The sequence below is a fragment of the Taudactylus pleione genome, unplaced genomic scaffold, assembly GCF_031769625.1.
Source record: "Taudactylus pleione unplaced genomic scaffold, aTauple2 ptg000055l, whole genome shotgun sequence".
Lineage (NCBI taxonomy): Eukaryota > Metazoa > Chordata > Amphibia > Anura > Myobatrachidae > Taudactylus > Taudactylus pleione.
The window spans coordinates 438261-466179 of NW_028284457.1; the positions used below are offsets into that span (position 1 = coordinate 438261).

Below are 27919 nucleotides of genomic sequence, written 5' to 3' on the forward strand. Positions count from 1 at the left end.
TGTGTGTGGTGACATTGAATATAATGTACTTGAGCAATGTTTATGCCAAGCTGTCTCTGTCAGTTTACAGCTAGTTGTGTTCTCTTTCCTTCTTTTCCACTTTGGGAGTTTCTCTCACTAACGGGCCTATTCATCATCAGGGACCGTGTGAGATACTCTTCGCCGCTCGGATCCCTCTTCACATCCCTGGAACTCCTTCCCATAGGAAGGCGCGGGGCTACGAGAACAAGTGCTATCTGAAGATGGAGCTTGTTCTCGCATGCAAACTCAGAAAACTTTCAGTTTTCAGAGTTTGCTGAATATCAGGTGGTCCTATTCGGATCCCTGATGATGAATGGCCCGGTAACTTAAATATGCGGAAACTAGTGTTTTCGCATGGTTACTGGGGCATTTAACGTATGATGAATAGGACCCTAATTCTTATAAGTAATTCATGAGAATAATTAGTGAGACAATATTGGCAAAGTGGAAAAGAAAGATGCATAACTAAAGGTCCCCATACATCAGAGATTGATTGCAGCAATCGTGCAATTTGCAATCGATTGTGCATAAAAATCTTTCCCTTTTTCAATCGATTGTGGCAATTATGCAATCTGCAATCGATTGAAAAAGGGAAAGAGTTTTATAAACAATCGATTGCAAATTGCACGATTGCTGCAATCAATCTCTGATGTATGGGGGCCTTTACTTGAAGAAAAATGTCTGATTTCTATTAAAGTTGTTACCAACTACTGACTGACAGGGTGCTCTAACAGGATTTTAATTTTTTTTTAAATCTTTTTAAATAAATCTTAAAAAGGTATGTTTTTGGATTATTGCCTTAATTAAATATTCAACATATTTTCAGCTTCAAATGCTTCACTGACCCTGGTACATTAGCTTCAATGATTTGTTGATATTAGTTGAACCTATTCTGCTTCCCACATGGATAAGATTTCCTCTGCCAGTGGTTGCTACACAACCCAAAAAAATAATATATCGCCTCTTCCTTCCCCAATGCTTAAGATACTCTTTTTTTACCCAGATGTATCATGTTATGGGCAAAATGATCCATTTCTGTTTCATTAGCCAGCAGTAATGTATACCAAAATGTTTCTTGTTTATGAATTGTTTCAACATTTCAAACATTGAATTTTGTGACAAGGTCATAGAGCAAATTTCCTTTTTGATAACTGTTGCATACAGACCTATTTCTGCAATCCTGTGCTATGGACCATAACTCTGGTGTCAGCGGAACCTTTCTACATATTTGGACTGTTTAGACCTATTTCAGAGTTGCACACAATTCCGAATGCAGACAGATCAAACAATTTGGGGAAAACTGTATGTGCCGCCGGCTGCATAAGCACTTTAAATGACTTACATCAGGATCTCCTGTACCATGACTAGCGCCAATGCAAATGCTGTTGGTAATAATGACGTCTGCTCTCACAAGGGGAGAGATGGAGACTGTGGTCGCATTGATACGTCAGCCCCCTTTGAATACTGGAGGATGTCTGCATGGGATTGCAGGAAGAGGCCAGAATTGTGACCACATTACTTGCAACTCTGGCCCTTTATGAGCAGTTCCATCAGAGATTTATCTGGGTCTTCAAAATCCAACCTTGACTTCCCCTTAACTTTCAATTCTTAATGAGGCTCCTGAGAGTGGAAATTCCAAGCTTTGTAGCAGGCAAAAAAGGTGAAACGGGTCAGAGCATTTAGCCTTGTACCCAGGAAATTGTGTCACCTGAAAGACTTCATACAGGCGATTCAATTATCTGTGATGCTGGGGATGTGCTGTCGGAATGGCGTGGGAACACTGGTAGCGGCAGAACTAAGAGGCAGTTACATCGCTCATTTTGCTTTTGCATATGTCACATTCAGTTGATTCTTCAATCTCTCAAATTCAGCATATAATTAGTAACTGTGCATTAAAATAAGGTGTCATATTTAAATATGCACCGTTCAGAATGTATCTTCTTTTCAGTTAAACATACAATATCACCAAATTTTAACATATAAATATGTGTCTTATCCTTTAGTAACATAAGAAAACTCCTAAACCATTAGCCTAATCCATGATCCATAGAGCCACACACTATACACCCCTACATCAACCTTGCCTAAATCTAAACGTCATTCTTAGCGCGTCACCCTGACCATAGATCATGTTGCATTAATGCACTAAACTCCATATACAACGGTTTGCACACAGAGGCCCTGATTCAGAGCCGGACGTCCGAAAGAGCGCTCGCTCTGAATCAGGCCATCTTTTTTTTTGCTTTAAGGAGCGGCCACCTGGCCGCTCGCATAGCTGTGGGTTTCCACCCACAGCTATAGCGAGCGGCCATGATGATGGTCGCGATGGTCAAGACCATCGGGCTTGCGACGTGACCCTTGTGGTAGGGTCTCGTGGCCGCAAGCCCTAGAGAGCTTTCGGCTCTAACAGAGCCGGAAGCTCTCCACTGACATCACTTGTGATGTCAGTAGGGCCGCCCCCAAACGACAGGCGTTCTCATGGGAACGCCTCCATTTGGGCAGCCACCCCCCCGGCCCGCCCACCAATGGGGGCGAGCTGTCACTCAACATCGACAGCTCGCCCCCTTTGTTGAGAGACCCGGAGCGGCGGAGTGACCGTCGCTATCCCAGGTCTCGCACATGCGCACGACGGAGCCAGCTCTGTTGTGCGCATGCGCTCTGGGCCACCATCGACCCGGTTGCGAGCGCTCAGCGCTTGCGACCGGGTCTGAATCAGGCCCACAGTGGACAACTTTAGCTTATACCTACTCTAAACACACAAAATATATATATATATATATATATATATATACACACATACATACACATATATACATATATATATATATATATATATATATATAAATATATACATACATACACACACACACACATACATACATAAACACACACATCATCTCTACTGATTAAGTAGTACAGAGGCACATTCTTCAAACTTGAAAATCCCTCCTGTGACTGAAATTACCGTAGTATAAAAAGTGGCTGACCGGCTAGTGGTTTACTGAACCGCAGCTGAACACGGAACCCGCTATGCAGCCATATGCTTTTAGCTGTGTTTCAGTGAACATATTGTTGTTAAGTGGACTTCTCTGCCACCTGTGTAATAATCTACCCCATAATAATGTAAATTAAAGTACTACATCCTACCAACTACACATGACTAATATTAATTGCCATAACTACAGATAAATAATCAGGCCATTGGTGAATAGAATACTATGCGGCAGGAGCTTAATGGAAAAGGTCTCCATGGCCGAGCAACTGCATGCGAGACTCAAATCACCAAGGCCAATGCCAAGCATCGGTTGGAGTGGTGTAAAGCACACAGACAATGGACTGTGGAGCAGTGGAAACATGTTCTGTGGAGTGACGAATCGCGCTTCTCTGTTTGGCAGTCAGATGGGCGAGTCTAGGTTTGGCGGATGCCGGGAGAACGTTACCCGCCTGACTGTATTGTGCCAACTGTGAAATTTGGTGGAGTAGGGATTAATGGTATGGGGCTGTTTTTCTGGGTTTGGCCTAGGCCCATTATCTTCAGTGAAAGGCAATCTTAATGCTTCAGCAAACCAAGACATTTTGGACAATGTTATACTTCCAACTTTGTAGCAACAGTTTGGCGAAGGCCCTTTTCTATATCAACATGACTGTGCCCCAGTGCACAAAGCAAGGACTTTAAAGACATGGTTTGATAAGCTGGGTGTGGAAGAACTTGACTGGCCCACACAGAGCCCTGACCTCAACCCCATTGAGCACCTTTGGGATGAACTGGAACAGAGATTGCGAGCCAGGCCTTCTAGTCCAACATCAGTGCCTGACCTCATAAATGCTCTACAGAATGAATGGGCACAAATTCTCAAAATCTTGTGGAAAGCCTTCCAAGAAGAGCAGAAGCTGTTATAGCTGCAAAAGGGGGACCAACTCCATATTAAAGTATATGTATCTGAATACAAATGTCATTACAGTCCCGGCTGGTGTACTGGATTATATATATATATATATATATATATATATATATATTATATATATACACACATATACACACACACACTCAGGTGCATATATATTGGGACATTGACAGAATTTTCATATCTTGGCCGCTATTCACCACCACAATGGCTTTGAAATTAAACAAACAAGATGTGCTTTAACTGCAGACTTTCAGATTTAATTTGAGGGTAGTTACATCCAAATCAGGTGAACGGTGTAGGAATTACAACGGTTTCTATATGTGCCTCCCACTTTTTAAAAGGGGCCAAAAGTAATGGGACAAACTAAACAAACCTAAATCTAACTTTCACTTTTTAATACTTTGTTGCAAATCCTTTGCAGGCAATTACAACCTGAAGTCTGGAACGTATAGACATCACCAGACGCTGGGTTTCATCCCTGGTGATGCTCTGCCAGGCCTCTACTGCAAATGTCTTCAGTTCCTGCTTGTTCTTGGGGCATTTTTCCTTCAGTTTTGTCTTCATCAAGTGAAATGCATGCTCAATCAGATACAGGTCAGGGGATTGACTTGACCATTGCATAACATTCCACTTTTTAGCCTTAAAAAACTCTTTGGTTGCTTTTGCAGTATGCTTCGGGTCATTGTCCATCTGCACTGTGAAGCGCCGTCCAAAGAGTTCTGAAGCATTTGACTGAATATGAGCATATAAATAAATATTGCCCGAAACTTCAGAATTCATTCTGCTGCTTTTGTGAGCAGTCACATCATCAATAAATACAAGGGAACCAGTTCCATTGGCAGCCATACATGCCCACGCCATGACACTATCACCACCATGCTTCACTGATGAGGTGGTATTGTTTTGGATCATGAGCAGTTCCTTTCCTTCTCCATACTCTTCTCTTCCCATCACTCTGGTACAAGTTGATCTTTGTCTCATCTGTCCATAGGATGTTGTTCCAGAACTGTAATGGCTGTTTTAGATGTTGTTTGGCAAACTCTAATCTGGTCTTCCTGTTTTTTGTGGCTCACCAATGGTTTACATCTTGTGGTGAACCCTCTATATTCACTCTTGTGAAGTCTTCTCTTGATTGTTGACTTTGACACATATACACCTACCTCCCGGAGAGTGTTCTTGATTTGGCCAACTGTTGTGAAGGGGTTTTTCTTCACCAGGGAAATAATTCTTCTGTCATCCACCATCCGTGGTCTGCCGGGTCTTTTGGTGTTGCTGAGCTCTCCGGTGCGTTCGTTCTTTTTAAGAATGTTCCAAACAGTTGATTTGGCCACACCTAATGTTTCTGCTATCTCTCTGATGGGTTTGTTTTGATTTTTCAGCCTAATGATGGCTTGCTTCACTGATAGTGACAGCTGTTTGGATCTCATATTGAGAGTTGACAGCAACTGATTCCAAATGCAAATGTCACACCTAGAATCAACTCCAGACCTTTTACCTGCTTAATTGATAATGAAATAACGAGGGAATAGCCCACATCTGTCCATGAAATAGCTTTTGAGTCGATAGTCCCATTACTTTTGGCACCTTAAAAAGTGGGAGGCACATATAGAAACAGTTGTAATTCCTACACCGTTCACCTGATTTGGATGTAATTACCCTCAAATTAAATCTGAAAGTCTGCAGTTAAAGCACATCTTGTTTGTTTCATTTCCAAGCCATTGTGGTGGTGAATAGAGGCCAAAATATGAAAATTCTGTCAATGTCTCAATATTTATTCACCTGACTGTGCTCTATATAGTGGTCACATTCTCCACTGTAAGACATGTGACATAACATTAGTCAATAGGGAAGATGAGCACTTTCATTAATATGAAAGCCAACAATTTATTGTACAAAAATAGTAAACATATACTGGTCAATTGCGGTACTTATCCAATAGCAGCAGAAAACAGCTTTAAACTCTTGGTCCAGTCTGGTTGACATCTCAGTCACCTGTGTGACCATTCTCAAGACCCCTCAGCAACATAGTACACCGCCATCATCCAACATGCAATATAGTATATATGTACTTTGTTGCTGAGGGATCTTGAGAATGGCTACACAGGTGACCCAAACGTCGACCAGACTGGACCAAAAGTTTAAAGCTGTTTTCTGCTGCTATTGGATAAGTAACGCTATTGACCAGTATATGTTTACTTGAATGGAGAATTTTATAAAACCTATTAACATAACATACTGTATTTGTACTGTATTAAAAAAAAATAAGTAAGCTTTGTGGTCTGCATTATGATGAAAGGCAACAAGAAGTAACAAACCTCTGATACATTCATTTAGTGTTTATTAAACTCATTCCTCAGGATCCATAGCCGTTCATGTTTTCCAGATTACCCGTGACAGGAGCGCGGTGTGTGGAGTGGGGCAAGTACAGATTTACCGGTCCAATCAAGAGGGCCCTGAACAACTGGGGAGGCAGAACACCGCTCCATGTCGTAGTCCCCTTTGCGGCAGCACGCTCATTAGCATCAGGGCAGAACATGCCGAACTGGCCGTAGCTACATCCCCACAATTGGCCACACCGCCTATCAAGCAACAGGGTATATCTGTGGCCTCGGCAGCACTGATCTTTAGAAGGTGTCAGTTAGAAATTAATGTAGCACATTTTTTAAAAAGTGACATATGGTAATTACTAGACCAGTGCACCAGGTAGGGGATCTGGAAAATGTGAACTGCTGGAGGTCCTGAAGACACTGCATTAATGGGATGCAGAAGTTATCAACTTGATAGCAATTAACCAAGCAGCCAATACTAGGTCATGAGCTTTAATGTAGTACAGTAGGCCAACAGAAATTATATAAACATTCCCTTTAATAACCAATAGGTAGCTCTAAATAATACCATAGTAATTGTGGATGTAATTTCATTAAAGTACATATACTGAAGCAATAGAAAAATCAAAAGTCTGAAGTCCTACTATGCATACAATCTAACTGCACATTTACTCCGCCTATAGGGAAATAAAATAAGGTTATGTTATTGGGTAAGTGAACAAATGAGAAGGGAGGAAATATATATTTGAATAATCACACAACTCCCTAGAGAACAGCAGGGTGTGAAACAGATTGTTTTGGAGATCTAGAGCAAATCCATCTGGTAGAGACTTGAATTAAAAGCATAGTAGAGATTGAATTATTTTGCAGTTAACACTTCAGATTTCTTATAGATATTTGACAACAGATTTAAAACTTTAAAACGAAATCAAAATAGGTTTTGAAAAAAAAATATTTATTTTGTAAAACCAATTAACCAGGGTACATTAAAATTACCTAAAAAAATGCAGAGAGTGCATTTATATTGAAGTAACAATCTACTGTATGTAATAGAGAGCAAATTTCAATAGTGGAGATACTTTCTACATGACCTCATTGGCTGAGCTGCCTTTATAGTGTGTGTGGATCTGGATAAAGCATTTAGTTTACCATTCTCATTGCTATAGTTCATCAGCATGCCACAAAAGACAGTCATGAGCTTCTCATTTGCTGGATCTGTTAAAGTGCATATTGACCGTAAATGGTCAACTACAATTTGTGCACCACCCGCTTGGTCAACTGCATGCCTGCCCTCATCTGGAAACAAACAAAAAGGCACATTAAAATAATTGCAGGCATTCCATTAGCAGCCTCACTCAATAAACACACATTATACAATATAGCAGGAGGGTAACAAATTACTGTTTGTCTCCAGACAGACAACCACTGTTTGCTAAAATCAGTGATATTGGCATGTTAAAACCTATAGTATTTAATTATTATTTATCAGACACAGATCTTCAAAGAAAGGGCACATTTTATGCGCAAACATATAAAAATGCACTATATATATATAAAAAATGTTTCTACTTTTAAACGCATACCTTGTAAAGAAAAAAAAGTAATAGAACTTCAAAAATATACATAAAAAAATAAATTATACATACAATGATACTTTAAACAGAAGTAAAAAAAAAGTTTGATATATAAAAATAGCAAAAAATGTTTAGCAAAAGGACATTTAAAAGTTAATTACTATTTAAAGTACCAGGTTATCAAATTACTTTCTATCTAATATAACAAGTTGCTCCGCTCATGGGATCCAGTAAGAAAGTAGATATCCAGAATGTCAACAGGTTCTGAATGCTGACATGGACTTTAGATCAACAAGCAAAATTTCTATAATGTCGACATTTAACAAGCAATTTGTTAATTTAAGGTTTTTTGTTTTGCTTTTTAGGGTTAGGTTTGTGGTAAAGCGAAAATAAACCAATCTAGTGTTCACATGGTAAATGTCAACATTTAACAGCCAACATTTTTGGGTGTTGACATATCGCTTGTTAACCTCAAGTTTGTGTCAACATTCGGACTGTTGACAATTCATACCAGACCCCCTCTCATAGACCACTGTCTACAATCCGTGACTTCATATGAAAGGCCTCATTTACCCAGTGACCTACTCACAATTCACATGGGTGATACGTTCATGGTTGATTCTTGTAGCACAGACTTTGGTGCCTGCTAATTCATCATAGAAAAGCAGGGCCAATGGTGACACCTACTTTACCACCATGAGCCCCAAAGACCTGACAACATCTTATATTCCAAGGTGCTGAATATGCTTCTGCCAACAATTCAACAGATTTACACACTAACATAATAATACATAAATAAGAGATATTGGCTAACAACCCTTAATGAAAAAACAGCCAGATTGATTGGTCAAATTACTGACACAGGCCAAGCCAAGCAACTGTTCTGACTATTTCTGCAACACACTAAGGGGTCTATTTACTAAGAAGTGTTAGGATACAGAGTGAAAAGTGATAAGGTGCCAGCCAATCAGCTCCCAACTGTTATTTTTTCAAAGACTGCCTGTGAGATAGCAGTTAGGAGCTGATTGGCTGGCACCTTATCACTTTTCACTCTGTCTCCTAACACTGCTTAGTAAATAGACCCCTGAACATCTGAAGATTCCAGACTGGGAAGTCACCTTTGCTCAACTGGATACAGCAACTAGAACAAGTAATGAGGAAATGGACAGAGGCATAAACTAAATATAAGTTCCAACAAGCCATCTACTACCGAATATGTAATCTGGCGCTTAAGAAACCATTTTTCAACTGTAGCTAAATGCCAAATTCTTTTTAGAACATTCAATACTTTACTGCAGTAAAGCTGTGAACACATTCTTCTAATCTGCATTCAATCCTACCTCCGACCAACCAGTTGGTTTGAAATTCGAAGAGGGTGTATGCTCACACGACCTCTGCTTTTACCCGATCCTAACCGGATCAAAAGAATTTTTAAAACTGCTTAAAAATTAAGAGATCCGAACGCCGATCATTATAGAAGTGTGTATGCTGCGGAGACCGGCAACCTTTCCACAGAGCAGCAGCCCAGCACCTGAAACTGCATGAATGGAGCCAGAGAGCTGCTCATGAACCTGAGCATCCGGCACCTGCTATGAGCTTAATGTACGGACCAAGGATGCAGTGGTCGGTCTGAAGAGCTGGATATCTCTGCATCTCAAGGTGTGGCTCATCCTTATGTACCGGGAGATGTGAGAGTGGAGTTACAGCTGTGCCTGGGTACTTTGACCTCCGTGCTATGTGCTCCAGCCAGACAGCACGTAGTTCAGTCTGTGTGTATGTGCTGAGGGGAGAGGCCGCTCCGACCAGTGATTGGCTTTGTGTGGACGTGTGAACCCCCCCCCCGCCAGGGACACGTGTGGGCTTCCCCTGTCCACCACACACACACATTCACCCCATATGCTAATGCAATCATGGCAGCACGGATCAGTGTAGATGAGCTGTTAATCGTCACTGTGTCTGGTGCTGGCACTGTTGCGTCTACTCCGTTGCTGTCTCCCACATCACATCATTCCACAGCCCGGCTTACTGCTAGCTGCATCCCACTGCGCAAGAGGAAAAGGAACATCTAAGCAATTCCCTCCAGAAGCATTGCTGGCAACTTCCAGCCTCACAGTCTAGGCAAAGACACCCCCCCTGTCTCACATAATGCTGTTAGCGATACACCTTTCTTTCTTCTGAGGAACCTCTGGCCTAGGTACCCGGGGGCTCCAGTGCCACGGGGAGACAGTATGACAGAACCCTCAAATTGCCTCACTACAGGGCTGGGGGCACTGAGAAGATGTCTGGGGAGAAGGGGGGGGGGACAGGTAATGGATAGAGGAATGGATGCTTCAATGCAGCACAATTTCTATTCCATACACCCTGCATCATGTAGGACCAAGCATTTTTCCATTTTTAATGCACGTTTCAATCAAATATTCTTTTGGTTCACTCTTTTTTTTACATTAGAACTAATAGACGGTATTTTAGGCAGAAAGGCATAAACTTGTACCGTGCAGTGTGGCACTGGGGCAACATTGGGGGTAGGTACATACAGTAGGGATGACAGAACACTGGGTGAGCGGCAGTTGGTCTGCCAAACATTGGAAGTCTTAGGGTTAGGCACTACTAAAGGAGGGTTAGTGGGGGGGAGGGTTAGGGTACTTGCCAGCCTAGTCAGGATTTGAACCGGCAGCTAAACATCCACTGGTATTTCATACCCATTCCCTCTTCACAGACATGACACTCAGGGGTATATTTACTATAGTGCGGGTTTTTAGAAGTCTAGTTGTTGCCCATAGCAACCAATCAGATTCTACTTATAATTTAGCTATCATCTTCTAGAAGATAATAGCTAGAATCTGACTAATTGCTATAGGCAATAACTGCACTTCTAAAAACCTGCACTGCAGTAAATATACCCCTCAGATTGCAAATTAAAACTGGATTCTGGATCAAAGGCTGGATTCTTCCTGAAAATCTCTCAGGATGCTTATTGAGAATAAAGTAAATATGTTGCATGACTGCTAACCATGTATTGAAGAGCAAGACTACAAAATGATCACACTCACCCATATCTAGTACTATTGACTATTTGTCAATGACAACTACATCTGACTACTGACCTTAAAATAGAGCAAACTACATAGAACCAAACGCCAAATTATCTCACAGACTACCCCCAAACAATGGACGAGACCCATTCAATTACCCACGAGCTGCTGCAGACTGCTTCCAACGGCTTTGCGAGATGTGTCTCTCATGACATTTCTGCTCGCAGCCTATGGAAGTGTGATTGTGCTAGTGTTTAAATAAATCTGCCGGTTGGAGTTTGAATGAGTTTCTTCTGCAGGATCCCCCATTGTAAAACTCAAACCAATACAGCAATTGGTAATTAATCTCTCCTGAGTCCTAAGTAATACCTCTGAAACTACAAAGTCATGAAAAAATTATGGCTAGCCTACAAATGTGTAATCACAGGAAAAGGCGACAAAGAGGTCTAAAAAAGAAACCTGAATACATAAAATAAAAACTCTCCAAACAAAGCACAAGACATCTCTTTCAAACGAGACTTATATGGAGCTAGCTAAAAACAAGCCAGCTTAAATAAGGTGCTTGAATGATGGAAGTAAATTGGCATGGAGTAGGAAAAAATATTTTCAATAGCGTAAAAAGAGAAACACATATTGGAACATTCCTTATCGAGTGCTCTGTTTAAATTAATTCCCAAAACATTCACCACCCGCTCAGTCATCATTACATCAAACAATTAACGTCCATCCCCTCCTTACATTCTCACATAATGCATCATCTCACTTATCAATCACTCTGTTTAATTGGCTCCACCACCTCATCTTGTATCAAAGGCTTCTAAAGAGTGGAGAAGTAGACAAGTTGCGCATAGCAACCAATGAGCTACTAGCTAGCATCTATCAAGTATATTCTATAAAATGATAGGTAGAAGCTGATTGGTTGCTATTGGTAACTTGTTCACTTTTCCACTCTTTAGAAGCTTTGAGACATCTCCACAGTTTATTTATCCCATTACCACACTAGCATTGATACATACACAATCAGCCATTAACATTTAAACCACTGACATGTGAAGTGAATAACATTGATTATCTTGTTTATATATCCCACCACGTTGTTGTAAGCAGGAAAAACAGGCAAGCGTAAGGATCTGAGCTACTTTGACAAGGGCCAAATTGTGGTGGCTAGACGACTGGGTCAGAGAATCTCCAAAATGGCAGGTCTTGTGGGGTGTTCCCAGTATGCAATGGTTCGTACCTACCAAAAGTAGTACAATGAAGTAAAACTGGTGAACTTGCAACAGGGTAATGGGCACCCGAGGCTCACTAATGCACGTGGGGAACGAAGGCTACCACATCTGGTCCAATCCCACAGAAGGGTTACTGTAGCACAAATTCCTGAAAAGTTAATTCTGGCTATGACAGAAATATGTCAGAACACAGTGCATCAAAAGGTGTCAGAACACACAGTGCACCTAGTGCATCGCAGCTTGCTGTGAATGGTCAGTGTAGCCGCAGACTGGTCAGTGTCCATGCTTACCCCTCTCCACCGCTGAAAGCAACCCCTTCATGCCAACGTTATTCACTGGTGACAGAGGCCTCTTTCAGCAGGATAATGCACCCTCTCACACTGCAAAATTTTTTCGAGGAACATGACAATGTTCAAGGTGTTGACTCCAAATTCCCCAGATCTCAATCCAATCAAGCATCTGTGGGATGTGCTGGAAAAACAAGTCTGAGCTATTGAGGCCCCACCTCGCAATTTACAGGAATAAAAGGATCTGCTACTAATGTCTTCGTGCCAAATACCACAGGACACCAGATGATATTAGGCATTTGGTTATGGCTGATGGGTGTATCTCCTAGAGCACTCTGGTGCTCCCAAGTTTTTATTCAGTAAACAAGGCAGACCCTTTCTAGGACAACTAGGCCAGAACTCAACCGTGTTAAGGGCTATGGAATTTCTCTGAAGGGGTTGTGTGTTGCCATACAAGAACCCACATATTATATCACATACATCTACACAAGATCTACAAAACCCCTATAGACCTTAACCCTCATAACCAAAGATAGCACGGATGGTGTAAGAGTTAGCACTACTGCGCCACAGCACTGAGGTCATAGGTTCGATTCTCACCATGGCCCTAACTGTGTGGATTTTATATATTCTCCCTGTGCTTCAGTGGGTTTCCTCCCACATTCCAAAAAGATACTGGTAGGTTAACTGGCTCCCAACAAAAAAATTAAGCCTTGTGTGTGTGTGTGTGTGTACATGTTGTAGGGAATATAGATTGTAAGCTCCACTGGGGCAGGGACTGATGTAAATGGACAAATATTCTCTGTAAAGAGCTGCAGAATATGTGCGTGCTATATAAATAACTGATAATAAATAAAGACTTGGGAGAGAGAGCTAGTTGAGACAACTGAAGAAATTCAATGAACTTCTGTCATTTACATTCTCTAAATGTGTCACAAGGTGGCACAGGAAGCCATGCTTTTTAAATAAAATGATTCCTGGCACCGCAGATGTGTTGGCAATGCACCCAAACATGGTGAGTGACAGCTCGCCCGATTTTGTAGGTGGGGAGGGGGGGGGGGGGTAGTTGGGCAAATGCAGCCGTTCCCAAAGGAACGCCTGGCGTTTGAGGGCGGACCTACTGATGTCAGTACTGATGTAGTGATGTTAGTAGTGGACTTCCTGCTCTATTAGAGCAGGAAGTCCACTTGGGCTTGCGGGAGCCGAGACCCTACCACAGGGTCTCGTCACAAGCCCAGTGGTCGCGATAATCGCGACGGACTCCAGGCCGCTCGCACAAGCGGTGGGTGGTCACCCACAGCTTTGCGAGCGGCCTGGAGAAAATAAAAAAATGTAAATACACACCCTGATTCAGAGCGAGCGGCTCTGAATCAGGCCCCCAGTACATACATTCCAGTGTACCTGTCCCATGCTCATTCACTTAACAGTGGTTGAGAAGAATTGATTTTTTTATATGGAAAAATAGGATTTTGGTACTTACCGGTAAATCCTTTTCTCTGATTCCACAGGGGGCACTGGAGGTGCTTATGCTGGGGTATAGAGGCGTGGATAGCTGGAGCTGGCACTTTAAATAATTTAGAAGTGTGAAGCTCCTCCCCCTCTATTCCCCACCAGCCCTCAGTTTAGAAAATTAAGACCGAGAGGAGATGGAGAACAACCGGAATGAAAGGAAGAGGATATCACACAACAAAACCATCCAACATATGGAACAAACTGAACAGGCAGGCGAAGAGCGCTGAGGTGGGCGTCCAGTGTCCCCTGTGGAATCAGAGAAAAGGATTTACCGGTAAGTACCAAAATCCTATTTTCTCTTTCATCCACTAGGGGACACTGGAGGTGCTTACGCTGGGGACTTCCCAAAGTTTTCCCCACGGGCGGGAGCGCTATGAGGAACCTGCAGTACAAAGCGGCAAAACATGATGCTGAAGCTGCAAATGTATTCTATAAAACTTCACAAAAGTGAGCACCGAAGACCAAGTGGGCGCACGGCACAATAGTAAAGTAGAGGCACCCCTACGTGCCGCCCACGACGTACCCACAGAACGTGTGGAATGAGCCGACACGAACATAGGAGGCTGACGATCATTGCTGACATGAGCTTGACAGATTGTCAGTTTAAGCCAACATGCCAACCCTGTTTGGACGCTGGCCAACCCTTCCGAACAGCCTTATAAAAGGACAAAAAAAAAAACTCCTCACTCGTGTAAGGACACCGTCCAAGCAACATAGAGGTGGAGAGCTATAACCACATCCAGGGTAGAAGAAATACCGGAGTCCCCTACCAAAGAAGGTACCACAATAGGCTGATTTATGCAGAAAACAGACACAACCATAGGAAGGAAAGTAGCTTGCGTCCTGAGCCCCGTCCTATCATCATGAAACACAAGGCTTATAAAACAGAGCCCCCAATTCAAACCCCTACGAGCCGTAGCCAAAGCCCGGAGGAGGACCGTCTTCCAAGACAAATACTTAATATCAACCTCTTGGGAGGTTCATGGAAGACTGAAGAAACAAAAGTACCAAGTATAAGACTTAAGGAGCCATAGGTGGTACAAAGGGTGGCTGCACCCGCAACACCCCCTGAAGAAAATCTGCGTTGCAGGTAGGAGGGCCAACCTGCGTTGAAATAAAATAGAAAGAGCAGAAATCTGCACTTTTAATGATCCTAGGCGAAGACTAGAATCTAATCCCGTTCGGAGAGAAGTAAAAACGGGATAACGAAACACCCTTGACGGAAGGCCCCGACTGTAACACCATATGATAGAAGAGCGCCAGATGCAATGATAATGCGCATCCGAAACCAGTTTCCTGGAGCGAAGCATTGTGGAAATAACCGAGTCTGTGATGCCCTTCCATCTAAGATTCCGGATTCAAGAACCACCCCGTTCCACGCAGTTGTGCTAAGTTGGGGTGAACTAAAGGACCCTGCTGCAGAAGGTCCGGATGAAGAGGAAGCAACCCGGATCGACTGCCAAGAAGGACCGAAGAACCAACTCCTCCAAGGCCAGTTTGGTGCCACGAGAATGACTAAGGCCGACTAGTGTTTTATTCGATTTAGTAGACAAGGAATTAGTAGTATCGGAGGAAACAGGTAAACTATGTCGTCAGTCCATGGAACTGTTAGGGCGTCGACAGCCTCTGCCTGCGGATCCAGAGTTCTTGACACGTATCCTGGTCACTTATGTTTAATCGAGATGCCATGAGGTCCGTCTGAGGACGACCCCAGTGCGTGAAACACGTATGGGTGAAGCTTCCATTCCCCGGGATGGATATATGGTGACTTAGGTAATCTGCTTCCCAGTTGTCCACTCAAAGGATGAATACTGCCGACAGGATTACTGACTGACTCTCGGCCCACTAGAAAATCTGAGATACTTCTCACATGGCCACACGACTTCAAGTGCCGGCCCGGCGGTTAATGTAAGCGATAGCCTCGCGTTGTCTGACAGAACTCATACCAGACGGGACCTTAGAAACTGCGCTGCTTCTAGCCGAGCATTGGAAACTGCTCAGAGTTCCAACACATTTATGGGCCACCGTCTTTTCTGTAGGGACCACCGATGAGAGTAATAGTCGAGGAGCATAGTTCACCATCCTTGGAGGCTGGCGTCTGTCATATCCACCAGAGGAGTGCCACCCTGGTTGCCGTGGCCAAATGGATCAGTTGATTTAGATGCAGGTGAGACCCTGATCCCTGTGTTAGCAGGGCCAGCTGGAACACTCGGGAGTGGAATTGTCCGAATTGTAGTGCCTTGAAAGCAGCTACCATCTTCCCCAAGAGACGAAGACCGAGAAGCAAGGACACCCTCCTTGGTCTGAGGGCTAGCTGACAGAGCAGCCGGATGCCAAGTCTTCCAAAAGGAAAAACCTCTGTAATGCCGTATCTAGGATCATCCCCAGAACTGGAGTCTTTGGGACGGACTCGGATTGGGTTTCTTGAAATTGATTGTGTCAGTGAGGCATGGTCCAAGAGAAGTGGTTCGATGGAGCCTTGACTAACTGATCGACATGACAGACATAATTTTAGTGAAAACACGGGGAGCAGAGGATAACCCGAACGGCAACGCTCGAAACTGATCGGGAGTTTGCAAAATCGCAAAATGCAGTAAAGCCTGATGCGGTTCCCAATTTGGGACAGGGTGATGCACATCCTTTATATACAGAGAAATTAGGAACTCTGCCGGTTCGAAGCTTGCAATGACATACTGAAGTGACTCCATAGTGAAACGATACAGCTTCAGATACTGTTTGAAGACTTTAGGTTTAACAGTGGCCTTGTCCGTGGACACCGGCAGACTCGTAGAGAAGAACCGATGTGGCGTGGAAACCTCGAAATCTATTCGGAACCGTACGGAAAGTAGCCTGCGAATCCACGAATCTAAAGAGGTCTGGTTCCAAGCTTGTTGAAAAGTCTGTAAGCAAGGTCCCATCGCAGGAGATCCCAAGTGGGATGGGAGACAGTCAGCCACCTGTTGGTCGACTCGTCTTTGATCCTGTCGACGTGTAACTGTATGTGGGCGACCTCTACCTCTGCCACCCCTAATGTGCGAGGGGGTACCTCTGGCCCTTTAACGAAAGGGATGCATGAAAGGAATTAAATAAGGGACCAGTGTAAGTCCTCCTGGGTGACAGAGAATTCTAAGGAAGGAAAGAAGACTTACCCCCAGTGGCTTGGGATATCCATTTTTTCAGTTCTGGACTAAAAAGCATATCACCTGTGAACCGTAGACCCTCAACAGCCCGTTTGGAGTCTGCATCCGCCTGCCAAGAGAGCAAGCAGAGAACTCTGTGGGCAGAAACAGCAGAAGCGGACATACGAGCACTGATCTGACTGATATCATGTAAACTGTTGACTCACGGAGAGTTCTGCTAATAATCGTAACTCTGCTCTAGAAGTATCCAAGCCCATAATCAACTGGTCCACCAGCAATTACAGCATTGTTAACCCAGGCGCTAACAAGCGTAGGCCTAAATTGGGCTCCTGCTGCTGTAAATGGATTGAGGTGTTTATTCCAACTTGCGAGCAGAAGAGTTGGAGAGCCACAGTAGTATTATATGATCAGTAGGCAGCAGAAAAACAGCCACACACACAACTATGTCAAAACGCTGCAAACCTTTACTGACTGATGCAGGAAGTGCTGCGACTTGTCCAGCAATCAGCCTATAGGCAGCCACTGGTAACGTGAGTGGCCCGGCAAAGGAATCGTTGTTTCCTTAAAAAAAAAAAACGAAAAAACAAATGCATCTACTGGAGGAGGTGTTTTCCATCATGGATAATGGAAATGGATAGCCAGAAGGGAAACAGTGTGGATTTGGAACCGCTTATCCAATTGTTTCCAGGCCACAGAGAGCTTGTCTAGAAGCGGTTGTGTGAGCTGCAGGAACTACTTCCTCAGGTAGATTAAGGATCTGCCTGACAGCTAGAATTTTAAGGCTCCACCCCGAGTGACAGATTCTAAATTCGGCAACGCGGAGCTGCGAGGGGTTCCTCATACGACTGGAGGACAGTCGGCAGAGGACGCTCACTGCAGGCTTATGATAGGCAGTGGAGGACAATGTAGAAGCGGTACACATAATCTGTACCAGTCCAGATATTTGGTTAACCCTCCTATTAGCCGTCAATTCTGACGTTACAGCCGTCATAACTCCTGCCATGTCAGCGGCCCATGGAGGAGTAGGCGATACAGTAGCCGCCACAGAGGTTTATAATGGTATATATATAGTGGGAGGAAACCGGAACACCCGGAGGAAACCCACGCAAGCACAGTGAGAACATACAAACTCCACACCTAAGGGCCGTAGTGGGACCCACGACCTCAGCGCTGTGAAGGAGCAATGCTAACCATTACACCATCTGTGCTGCCCCTTGTGTTACTAAACAAGCATCACATAGCGTGGTGTCAACAGGAATTGGCTTAGTTTGTTGTTACATTTAGAACAACCAAACATTTTCTGATAATTGGTATACACACACAGCCACTCAAACAGAATCAGTACAGAGACAGAAGGCTAGTGGGAAACAGAGGAGGAGGTTCACACCACTCCCTCCCAATAATTCAGATTCCCTGGACCTTGTACACCCCAGTGTTATCTTCACAGACCCTTTTGGAAAGGATCCTGTAGAAGGGGTGTGTGCCAGGAGATCATTCTGCCCACACTGTGTGGCTTCTGCACTCTCCTGTAATGTGGAGAGATGCAGGTAGTGTGTTAGAAACGGCAGCCACGCTGTTGTAACAGCAGCTTGCCGCATATAGAGAGCCCCCTTCCTCCTTCTGAGGCATGCAATATGGCTGCTTAACGCTGGCCATATGTGAACTTCCCCCTCTGACTGCCCCGCTTGCCGCTCTACTAGCGGGGAGAGGGGAGCCTGTGTACCGCTGTATGCAACACCTGTCAGCCCCTCTACAGCCCGCGATGTTCTAAACTAGCGGGGAGAGGGAAGACTTAGTAGATAGAAAGCAGCTCTGTAGCGCTGCTCTAAACCAGCGTCGGGAAGCAGGGCGGGAGACGGGGGATGCGCAGCTGAGTGTACTCACTGCGCTCCCTCAGAGGTCTCTTCTCTCGTTCAGCTCAGCACTTCTTCTTCTTGTAACCTTGTCACTGTGTAGAAATGTGCTGTGGCGATAAGGAGCTGTCAGTTGCTTTTAGGATAAGCACTGTGCACTCCTTCCTGCTCTACTAAGAACAGGGCGCCAGGTACCCGGACACCACCTTTAGAGAGGTGGCGAAGGGTACCTAATATAGTGTAAAAGATGTAGTAAAAAAACCTAACCTAAATTAAAATTAAATTTATTGCTGGAGCACAGCAGATTGTGACCAGCTCCATGAGGCACATTTTCTAAACTGAGGGTTGGTGGGTAATAGAGGGGGCAGAGCTTCACACTTCTAAATTATTTAAAGTGCCAGCTCCAGCTATCCACGCCTCTATACCCCAGCGTAAGCACCTCCAGTGTTCCCTAGTGGATGAAAGAGAAAGGACAATATCACATTAGCCACAAGCTGACATGCAGAGCTAATTTAATTACTCAGAGTTTTTAAAAGTAGCCACATCTTCACCTGTATCAGACGCTTAACTTAAAAGGGCGCTTATATTCACAAAAGCAGGCATGTTTTGTATTGAAGAGAACTGCTCTTTAAATCCAGAGGAAAAAAAATGTGCAACCCCCTGGTTCCAATGATTACTATTTAAAACAAGATATATTTTTTACTAGCGACCTGCCCCGGCTTCGCACGGGAGCAATTTCATCTTGCCACCTACGCCATGTCACCACTGTCCCGTGCATCTCACAACAACCCCCTGCTTCTCACTCATGCCCTCTAGATCTCACCAGTCACCACAACCCCCACTGCTACAGCCCTGCAGCTGGCTGGGGACCAGCCACTGGTATGTGCTGGGAAGGGCATGAGGATCATGGATGAGAAAATTGTATTGCAGATACCATAAGCACTCCCCGGGGTAGCTGTGCATATTTCTGTAGCCTCCATGTGCACCCCTCCCCAACCTGCTGAACATGGCGATGAGCAATGTCCACTTAGCACAATGAACCCTGCATTTCCTTGGCTTCCTCGATGTGGTGCCCCTGTCAGAGAACAGTGCTGACTTCCATGGGAGGTGCCTCATGTACGCAAAGGGCGTGTGTTTGTGTGTGGTGGGAGAGGGGGAGAGAGAGAGGGAGAGAGGCACCCAGTTCAACTGCCTCTCATATATGGGTAGTAATCTTTACTGGGGTTACTGTCCATGAACATGTGAAGTTCCTACAAGCAACTGCACCTACTGTTCTGTAGATCCAGATTCCATTATCCCCCTTTCTCCCCTCAAACAGGGGGGGGATTAATCAAAGCTTCTAAAGAGGACAATTGAAGAAGGTGCACATAGCACCTAGCGATTAAGAAGAACAGCCTCTAGCGATTAAGAAGAACAATCTATACAATGATAGTTAGATGCAGCTTGGTTTCTTTGGTCAACTTTTCCTTGTCCTTTTTAGAAAGTTTGATACATCTCCCCTATAGTCTACTCATTATCTCCTTTATTAACCCACTTTGGTTCTGTAATTACCACCACCCCTTTTTTGTTCACTTTCCTTAAAATATCAATCTATAATAATTGGAAAATCTACCAATGATGCTGAATATGATTCGAAATGGGAGGTAATGTACAGTACTGTATGTCCAGGGTGGTATTACATAAAGACTGCAGTAAAAAAAATTGTGATATCAGCTAAATATGCCAAGTTCTGAAAATAATCTTAATAAAATTTATCTTCGCTACCACTATAATCATTTCACATCTGTTGTGCATGAGCTGGTCGCTCAAATAATCCAGCCATATTTGTAAGTTGTTTTTTTTTCCCCGAATTGCACGATATGAGATAGAGAAATTGTATTTTATATATTAATAGTAAATGTGGTGAACAATGGTTATAGGGAGACTTTATTCAAATAAAACTTATATTCAAATCATGTGTGCATGTTGTTTAATTACTTTATTTTTTGGTATAATGAGCAGATAAATTAATAATAATATTATTATACTCTTTCCAGTCTTATTAATTACAATACCAAAAATACAGTGGTGGGATGGGCCCCGGACATGCGCTGGGCAGCCTAAGGTTGCTTTACATTAAAGCAGGGGGACCCCATGCTGGTGGTTTCCATATTACCTCTTCAAATTGTGCTAATTAAAGAAAGTATACAAACATAGTAAGATACTGTTATGAAGCTATCCAGGGGAAATAAATGTATTGCTGGAAATTTCAATATTACACTTTAGTAAACACACTTGATAATTTCTTAAAGAGTAACTATTTGCTGCATAAATGAAGTCATGTCTTATTAATTGTTAGTTTAATGCCTGCTACATTTGTATCCCGTGAATAGGGCAATTTATCAGAATCTGGCCAAGAAGATTTTTGAGATACTGTGACAATAGAGAATGATAAACACTTTCCAAGAGAGCAACTAACTGTGGATGCCAGCCCTCAGAATGCTTAGTGCTGAGAACCATGCAACAGCTCTGACAATAGTTCTAGCTCTGCAGTAAGACATACAAATCTAGGAGTAGTATGCCCTGACAATTTCATCAGAGTAAATCTCCCAAATGCTTTGGATACCAGCATTTTATTAACTGACTAGTTCAAGCATCTTGGGACTCAATTAATGACATTTATATCTGTAAACAGCAAATTGCAAAGCACAGTACTGTGCGTTTCTTAGCATGCCCGACATGCCTGGATAAAAGTTACCATGCAGAATAGAATGTATTTTGTGAGTCATTGCAGTTGACTGGGCATTACAGCAGGAAATACCTTGTCTGCCAACAGCTGCTCTACTTTCTAGGAAATATTAGGACCAGTTTTGGGCAATGAAAGAACCTGCGCTAAATCTTGTATAAACCAAATGGTTAAATCTTAATCTATTAATCACATTCACAAATCACAATAAATAATAAAACAATAATGCTGGTGTGAAAATATTTCTATTCTTTGATCAATATCAAAGATAACTTCACAGATCTCAAAAAATTAATATAACATGGATATTGATAATAAATAGATGTATAGGCTTGATTGACGGTAAAAAATGTATTCATTTAATATGCATGTCATGACATGCCAATAAAATAGACAATAATGCACAGATATTACAATGAAACAATCACAAGAAAAGCAAAAAGGTAGTTATAAAAATAAATAAACTCAAAATCAATGGAAGTCATAAATGCAGAGATGAGAGTCTCAGTCCCAAGGCCTGATTTTAGTAATCAATGATAGTCCTCAAAAAATGGAGTCCGGAATAATGTCCAGCTAAAATGTTAATAGTTACCAACTGGATAGAAGCATAGGTCCTGACGAATAGGTGATGCGCCCACAGATGGTGAGGGACCTGAAGCACCGTAGTTGGAGAAATAAAATAAGCCGGTCCGGAATCCACAAGCCGCAATGAGGTATTCAATCGTTATATAAAGGCCACATGCGATGGAGAGCTAGACGCATTTCCCTGCGGTAGACGCGCAGCTTCCTCAATAGCATTTAAACCCATGATTTCAATAGAAATCATGGGTTTAAATACGTTTCTCTTAATGAGATGTGCAGCAGCTGTTTTAAAAATGATTAACCCGTCAGTCAAGCCGTATACAAAGACCATGTGTCCCAATCCCACCTATCAACCAAAATCTCCGCGTCATACATCACGTGACATAAACAAACTCAGTCGCGTGTGTAGAGAAGCGCTATTAGCATATTATGTGTTTCGTGATAGAGAACACGTGACTCCGCATCATTCATCATGTGACATAAACAAGTTCAGCCACGTGTATTGGGCGGCGTTATTAGCATATCATCACGTGTTATGTAACAAAGAGCACGTGACCCTATTTATCAGATAATGTGATGTTTAATAGTCACATAATAATTCTATCTCCTTAATAAATTTCATTCTACTCAATACATAGTATATTTTGGACACTAGATAATATGTCTCAAAGGTAAATTCATATAATTCGAATCACTCCGGGAAACACTTGATAAAAATTACATCCCATTACATAGTGGGCTAGATTCTATTAATAGTCACATGATGTAAACATATAAATATAAAGGACCGGCATCTTCCCTTAAATTATGATGCAACATAACTGACAAAATATTTAATCCCACAACATAACAATATAGAGATACCAAAACTGGATGGGATTAATTGAGGATCATCAATCTAATCCAATAAATGTATATCTATAAACATAGACACTAATGGAGCATTCAGTTCTAGATAAACTAATTCTTATATGAAATATCATCCAGCTCTCCCTAAATAGATGTATATAGCCTAAAATACAAACTATTGAAAAGAGATGAATTATGATAGGAGAGACCAAATTGGTCCATGAAGGTACGCTAAATGTAGTGGAGAGAACCAAAGAATAAATCATGATGGAGCAACATATAGGTGATGGGGGCCCTATCTACCTATCCAGATTCCTCATGATTATAGAAAATAATTAAGTTCGACCGCTTCAGAAAACCTCTTGAAGGCAAAGTTTCTTAAATCTATCTCCACCCCTTTGGGTCACCTTGATCTGTTCAAGACCTACAATTGTCAATGATTCTGGATTGCTATTATGCACCTTCAGATAATGTAGGGAGAGACTATGTGTGGTAACCCTATTCAGAACGTTCCTATGATGTTCCATAAATCGTCTTTTGAGTGATCTTGTGGTGCGGCCTACATAATGAAGGCCACACCCACAAGTGATCAGATAGATGATATATACTGAATCACAATTCATGAAACTATCTAATGTATGCGTTTCTTTTTCACTAATATTTATTTTCAAAGTTTTTGTAGGTATGTAATGACACATAGTACATCTGGTTTTCCCACACCGGTGAAAGCCAGCTGGTCTATATGGTAACCACTGTGTGGTTTCCCCAGATATATTAGTGATAATAGATTGCTTATGTGATTTAAGATGACTCGAGGCTAAGATAGATTTTAAAGATCTATTTTTACGATATATTATTTTAGGTTTCACCGGTAGAACATCTCTCAATACATTATCTTGTCTTAAAATACGGTAGTTCCTAAAGATGATATCTCTGATCTCTCTATGATGGGAATTACATTTACAGATGAAAGGAATTTCTCTTTCAGGAGAGGATATCTGGGTTTTGTTTTTATTTCTATTTTTATACAATAGATCAGATCTATCCATATGGGAAACATCATCCAGAGCTTTTTGTAATAAATGTTCAGGATAGCCTCTTTTCCTAAATGATATTAACATATCTTTGGCCTGTGTCTGAAAAGTGTCGAAAGAGGAGCAATTCCTCCGTAGTCTCATTACTATACCCTTGGGTATAGTGGATTTCCAAGGGTAATAATCTTTTATAATGTAAGTACGACTGAGTACTAACTGATTTGATAAAATTAGATGAATATAAGACACCATCTCTAATGTCTAGGGATATATCTAGAAAGTCTATGTGATCTGTGTTAAACTGATGAGTAAACGATAGATTAAAAGAATTACAATTGAGTGAGGAAATAAACTGTGTGGCAGTGGAAAGATCCCCATCCCAAATGAAAAAAAGATCATCTATGTAACGACCATAGAAAACCAGGCTCGCGCCGAACTCGCTCCCCCACACGTGAGTCTTCAAACTCCCCCATGTATAGGTTCGCATAGCTCGGCGCAAACCTGGTTCCCATGGCCGTTCCCATAGTTTGGAGATAAAAAGTGTCAGGAAAAAGAAAATAATTATGCGTGAGAATAAAGGAAATGCAATCAAGAATAAAAGTCCTATGTTCCTGTTTTAGATCCACATCACGGGACAGTCTGGAGGCAATGTGTTGTACACTTAATGAATGAGGAATGTGAGTATATAATGAAGCTACATTCATTGTAAGGAAAGCATATGAAGGTTTCCACTGTATAGATTCAATGCATTGCAAAAAAATGCGTAGAGTCCCTAAGATAAGATCTCAAAACAGGAACATAGGGCTGAAGAAAAGTGTCAACGTAATGGGACAGATTGGAAGTGAGGGAATTGATACCAGAGATGATGGGACGCCCAGGAGGTGAGGAAAGGGATTTGTGAATTTTTGGAAGATGATAATAAATAGGTATGACCGGGTGAGGAATAAACAAAAATCGCCATGTATCCCTAGATATAACCCCTCCAGCCAAGGCAGAGTCTATCAGGATTTAGAATTCTTGAAGGAAGGAATGGGTGGGGTCTGTAGATAGAATTTGATAAAAGGAACGATCACCTAGCTGTCTTAGTGCCTCCTTAAAATAATCTTTCTTATATTGAGCAACTAGACCACCACCTTTATCCGCCTCTTTAATAATAATGGAGGTATCTTGAATCAATATTTTAAGTGCTTTCTTTTCATTCCTTGACAGATTGGAGGAAATATTGTCCTTTTTTGCATAAAGACACAATACCTCATTGCTGCTTGTGGATTCAGGACCGGCTTATTTTATTTCTCCAACTACGGTGCTTCAGGTTCCTCACCATCTGTGGGCGCATCACCTACTCGTCAGGACCTATGCTTCTATCCAGTTGGTAACTATTAACATTTTAGCTGGACATTATTCCGGACTCCATTTTTTTGAGGACTATCATTGATTACTAACATCAGGCCTTGGGACTGAGACTCTCATCTCTGCATTTATGACTTCCATTGATTTTGAGTTTATTTATTTTTATAACTACCTTTTTCTTTTCTTGTGATTGTTTCATTGTAATATCTGTGCATTATTGTCTATTTTATTGGCATGTCATGACATATTAAATGAATAAATTTTTTACCGTCAATCAAGCCTATACATCTATTTATTATCAATATCCATGTTATATTAATTTTTTGAGATCTGTGAAGTTATCTTTGATATTGATCAAAGAATAGAAATATTTTCACACCAGCATTATTGTTTTATTATTTATTGTGATTTGTGAATGTGATTAATAGATTAAAATTTAACCATTTGGTATATACAAGATTTAGCGCAGGTTCTTTCATCTTTTGTGGTTTTGTATTAGTCAGGAGAGTGAAATCCTCCTTGAACCAGCAGCTTTCAGACAGCGCCATCTGATATTTGTATCCGATCAGTTTTGGGCAATGGACTGGTGGTCTGAAAGTCAGCACATGTGAGGAACAAGAGGAATTTTTGATCCTATAACAGTTGTCAGATGTGAGCTGACCACCAGTGGATTTAGATCAAAATCCAATAGAAAACGATGGCACGCAATGCTGCTAAGCCTCAAGCTTGAGGCCTACCAAAGCCAGGCAACATGGAGACAGAGTTCTGTTCTTGAGGTACTTATATGTTTAAATCACTGGGAACTGGTAAATGAATGCCAACAATAAAAGAAGAGCTTGGATGTAGTTTTGGTTAGTTTAGGTGAAACATTCTATAACCAGCTTGTTATGTCTTTTACTATATCAAATGTTTACACTTGTGTGCTTTTCTCTCTGTAAAACAACAGTTTGTATATGAAAAAAGGATACATTGCAATGTCCCAAGGCACGTTACAGGATAAAGGCACAGCCAAGCCGTAGTATCTGACACTACTCTCCTAGTAAGCAGAAAGCGTTCACACCAGGTGCAGATGGCACTCAGTACAATTTAGTATCAAATACCTGACCTGTGTAGTGACACCCTCTACAAATGTCTTACTGTGCTCTTGTACTATAAATTGCCAATTAAATAAAGGAGTCTTGGAAAAATGTCCAATGTGTTTGCTTATTTGTTTGGCATTCTGCCACTAAACCTACAATATAAGCAGAGAAAAAAATATGAAGAAGCCAGCATATAACATTCATAATTGCTCTGTGCACTTTTCAATGACATGTTGTGAAAGTCTTGCTATTTTCCTCCAATACAATGACAGAAAACCTGGCGTGCGTGGAAAGGTTTCCTGCAATCACAGTCTTATCTCACTTTGACACATTAGCTCTTTTAAATAAAAGTAATCTGTATTTTAATTTGGATGGAAAATTCCATTTTACAGCACTCTAGGGGGCATATGTATCAAAGCTTAATGTAAGATAAAATTGTGAAATATATATCACCAACCAATCAGCTTCAAACTATCATTTCTTAAACACAGCCTGCAAAATGTAAGTTAGAAGCTGATTGGTTGGTGATCTACATCTCACAATTTTTTCTCACATCAAGCTTTGATACATATGCCCCTAGGTCTTTAAAAGAAATGATAACCAAAGTTTCAAGGGTAAATATTCATCCTTGTATATACGTAAGAAAGGAATGTTAAAGGAATTATAAGTGCAGGATCTGTGAGCATTAAGCCTGTTTGTGAATTATTTAGTGAACATCACTTAAAAAAAATAGTGCAAGGATGAATAGGCAATGCAGAGAAAGAAAACAGTAAGTTGGGATAAAAGTACAACCAAAATGTCTCAGAGAAAGCTTTACATTAGCATGCAGCTTAGTGGGTTGTGTACACCTGCCTCCGGGCCCAGCATTATAGAAAGGAACATTTACAAAGACTGAACCCTGCAGGGTAAAATGGCACATTTGGTCTGACAACGTATTGTTTCAGCTTTGTAGCTAAGAAACTGATGAACACCCAACTACGTGCTTTCACATATTTGTCTCAGCAGGGAAAAGAGGAGAAATTAGAAGTGGTGGAGCCCAGGTCCATGTAAAAGAATGGAGATTCGTCAGGAGAGATTCAGCTGCTTGAAGGAAAAAGATTCAAAAGCAAATGTGTGAAGAGAAATAAAAGATTAGATTCCATGCAACAGATATTACGTGTGTTAAGTCATAACGTATCAAACGGTGAGTTGTTCAGCTTTTCATTAAAGGAACAAAACATTTACCTTTAAATGGCATATATCAACATGAAGTAATGAAGATGTGTACAAATTCAAACCGTTCTCATTATGGAAAGATCTATCAAGTAACTTACCGCACTTCATCACTGGAACAGGTAATACAATGCTTAATGAACTCAAGTGCAACAGTGCATTATAATGTGGTCACAACTGAACGACAATTACATTTCATTTTTAA

General features: G+C 41.8%; 1 protein-coding gene across 3 annotated transcripts in view; it reads right to left on the reverse strand.

The window, feature by feature from the left end:
• Window positions 1-27919, reverse strand: part of RAP1GDS1 (Rap1 GTPase-GDP dissociation stimulator 1) — a 166872-nt gene that overhangs the window by 54056 nt on the left and 84897 nt on the right. For 2 of the 3 annotated variants that reach the window (XM_088464422.1, XM_088464424.1), the window contains one exon: window positions 7406-7552. The exons of the other annotated variant lie outside the window; for it this stretch is intronic. In XM_088464422.1, the coding sequence (XP_088320548.1) occupies window positions 7406-7552 (147 nt within the window). The remainder of the gene's footprint in view (window positions 1-7405; window positions 7553-27919) is intronic. 3 annotated transcript variants of the gene reach the window in all.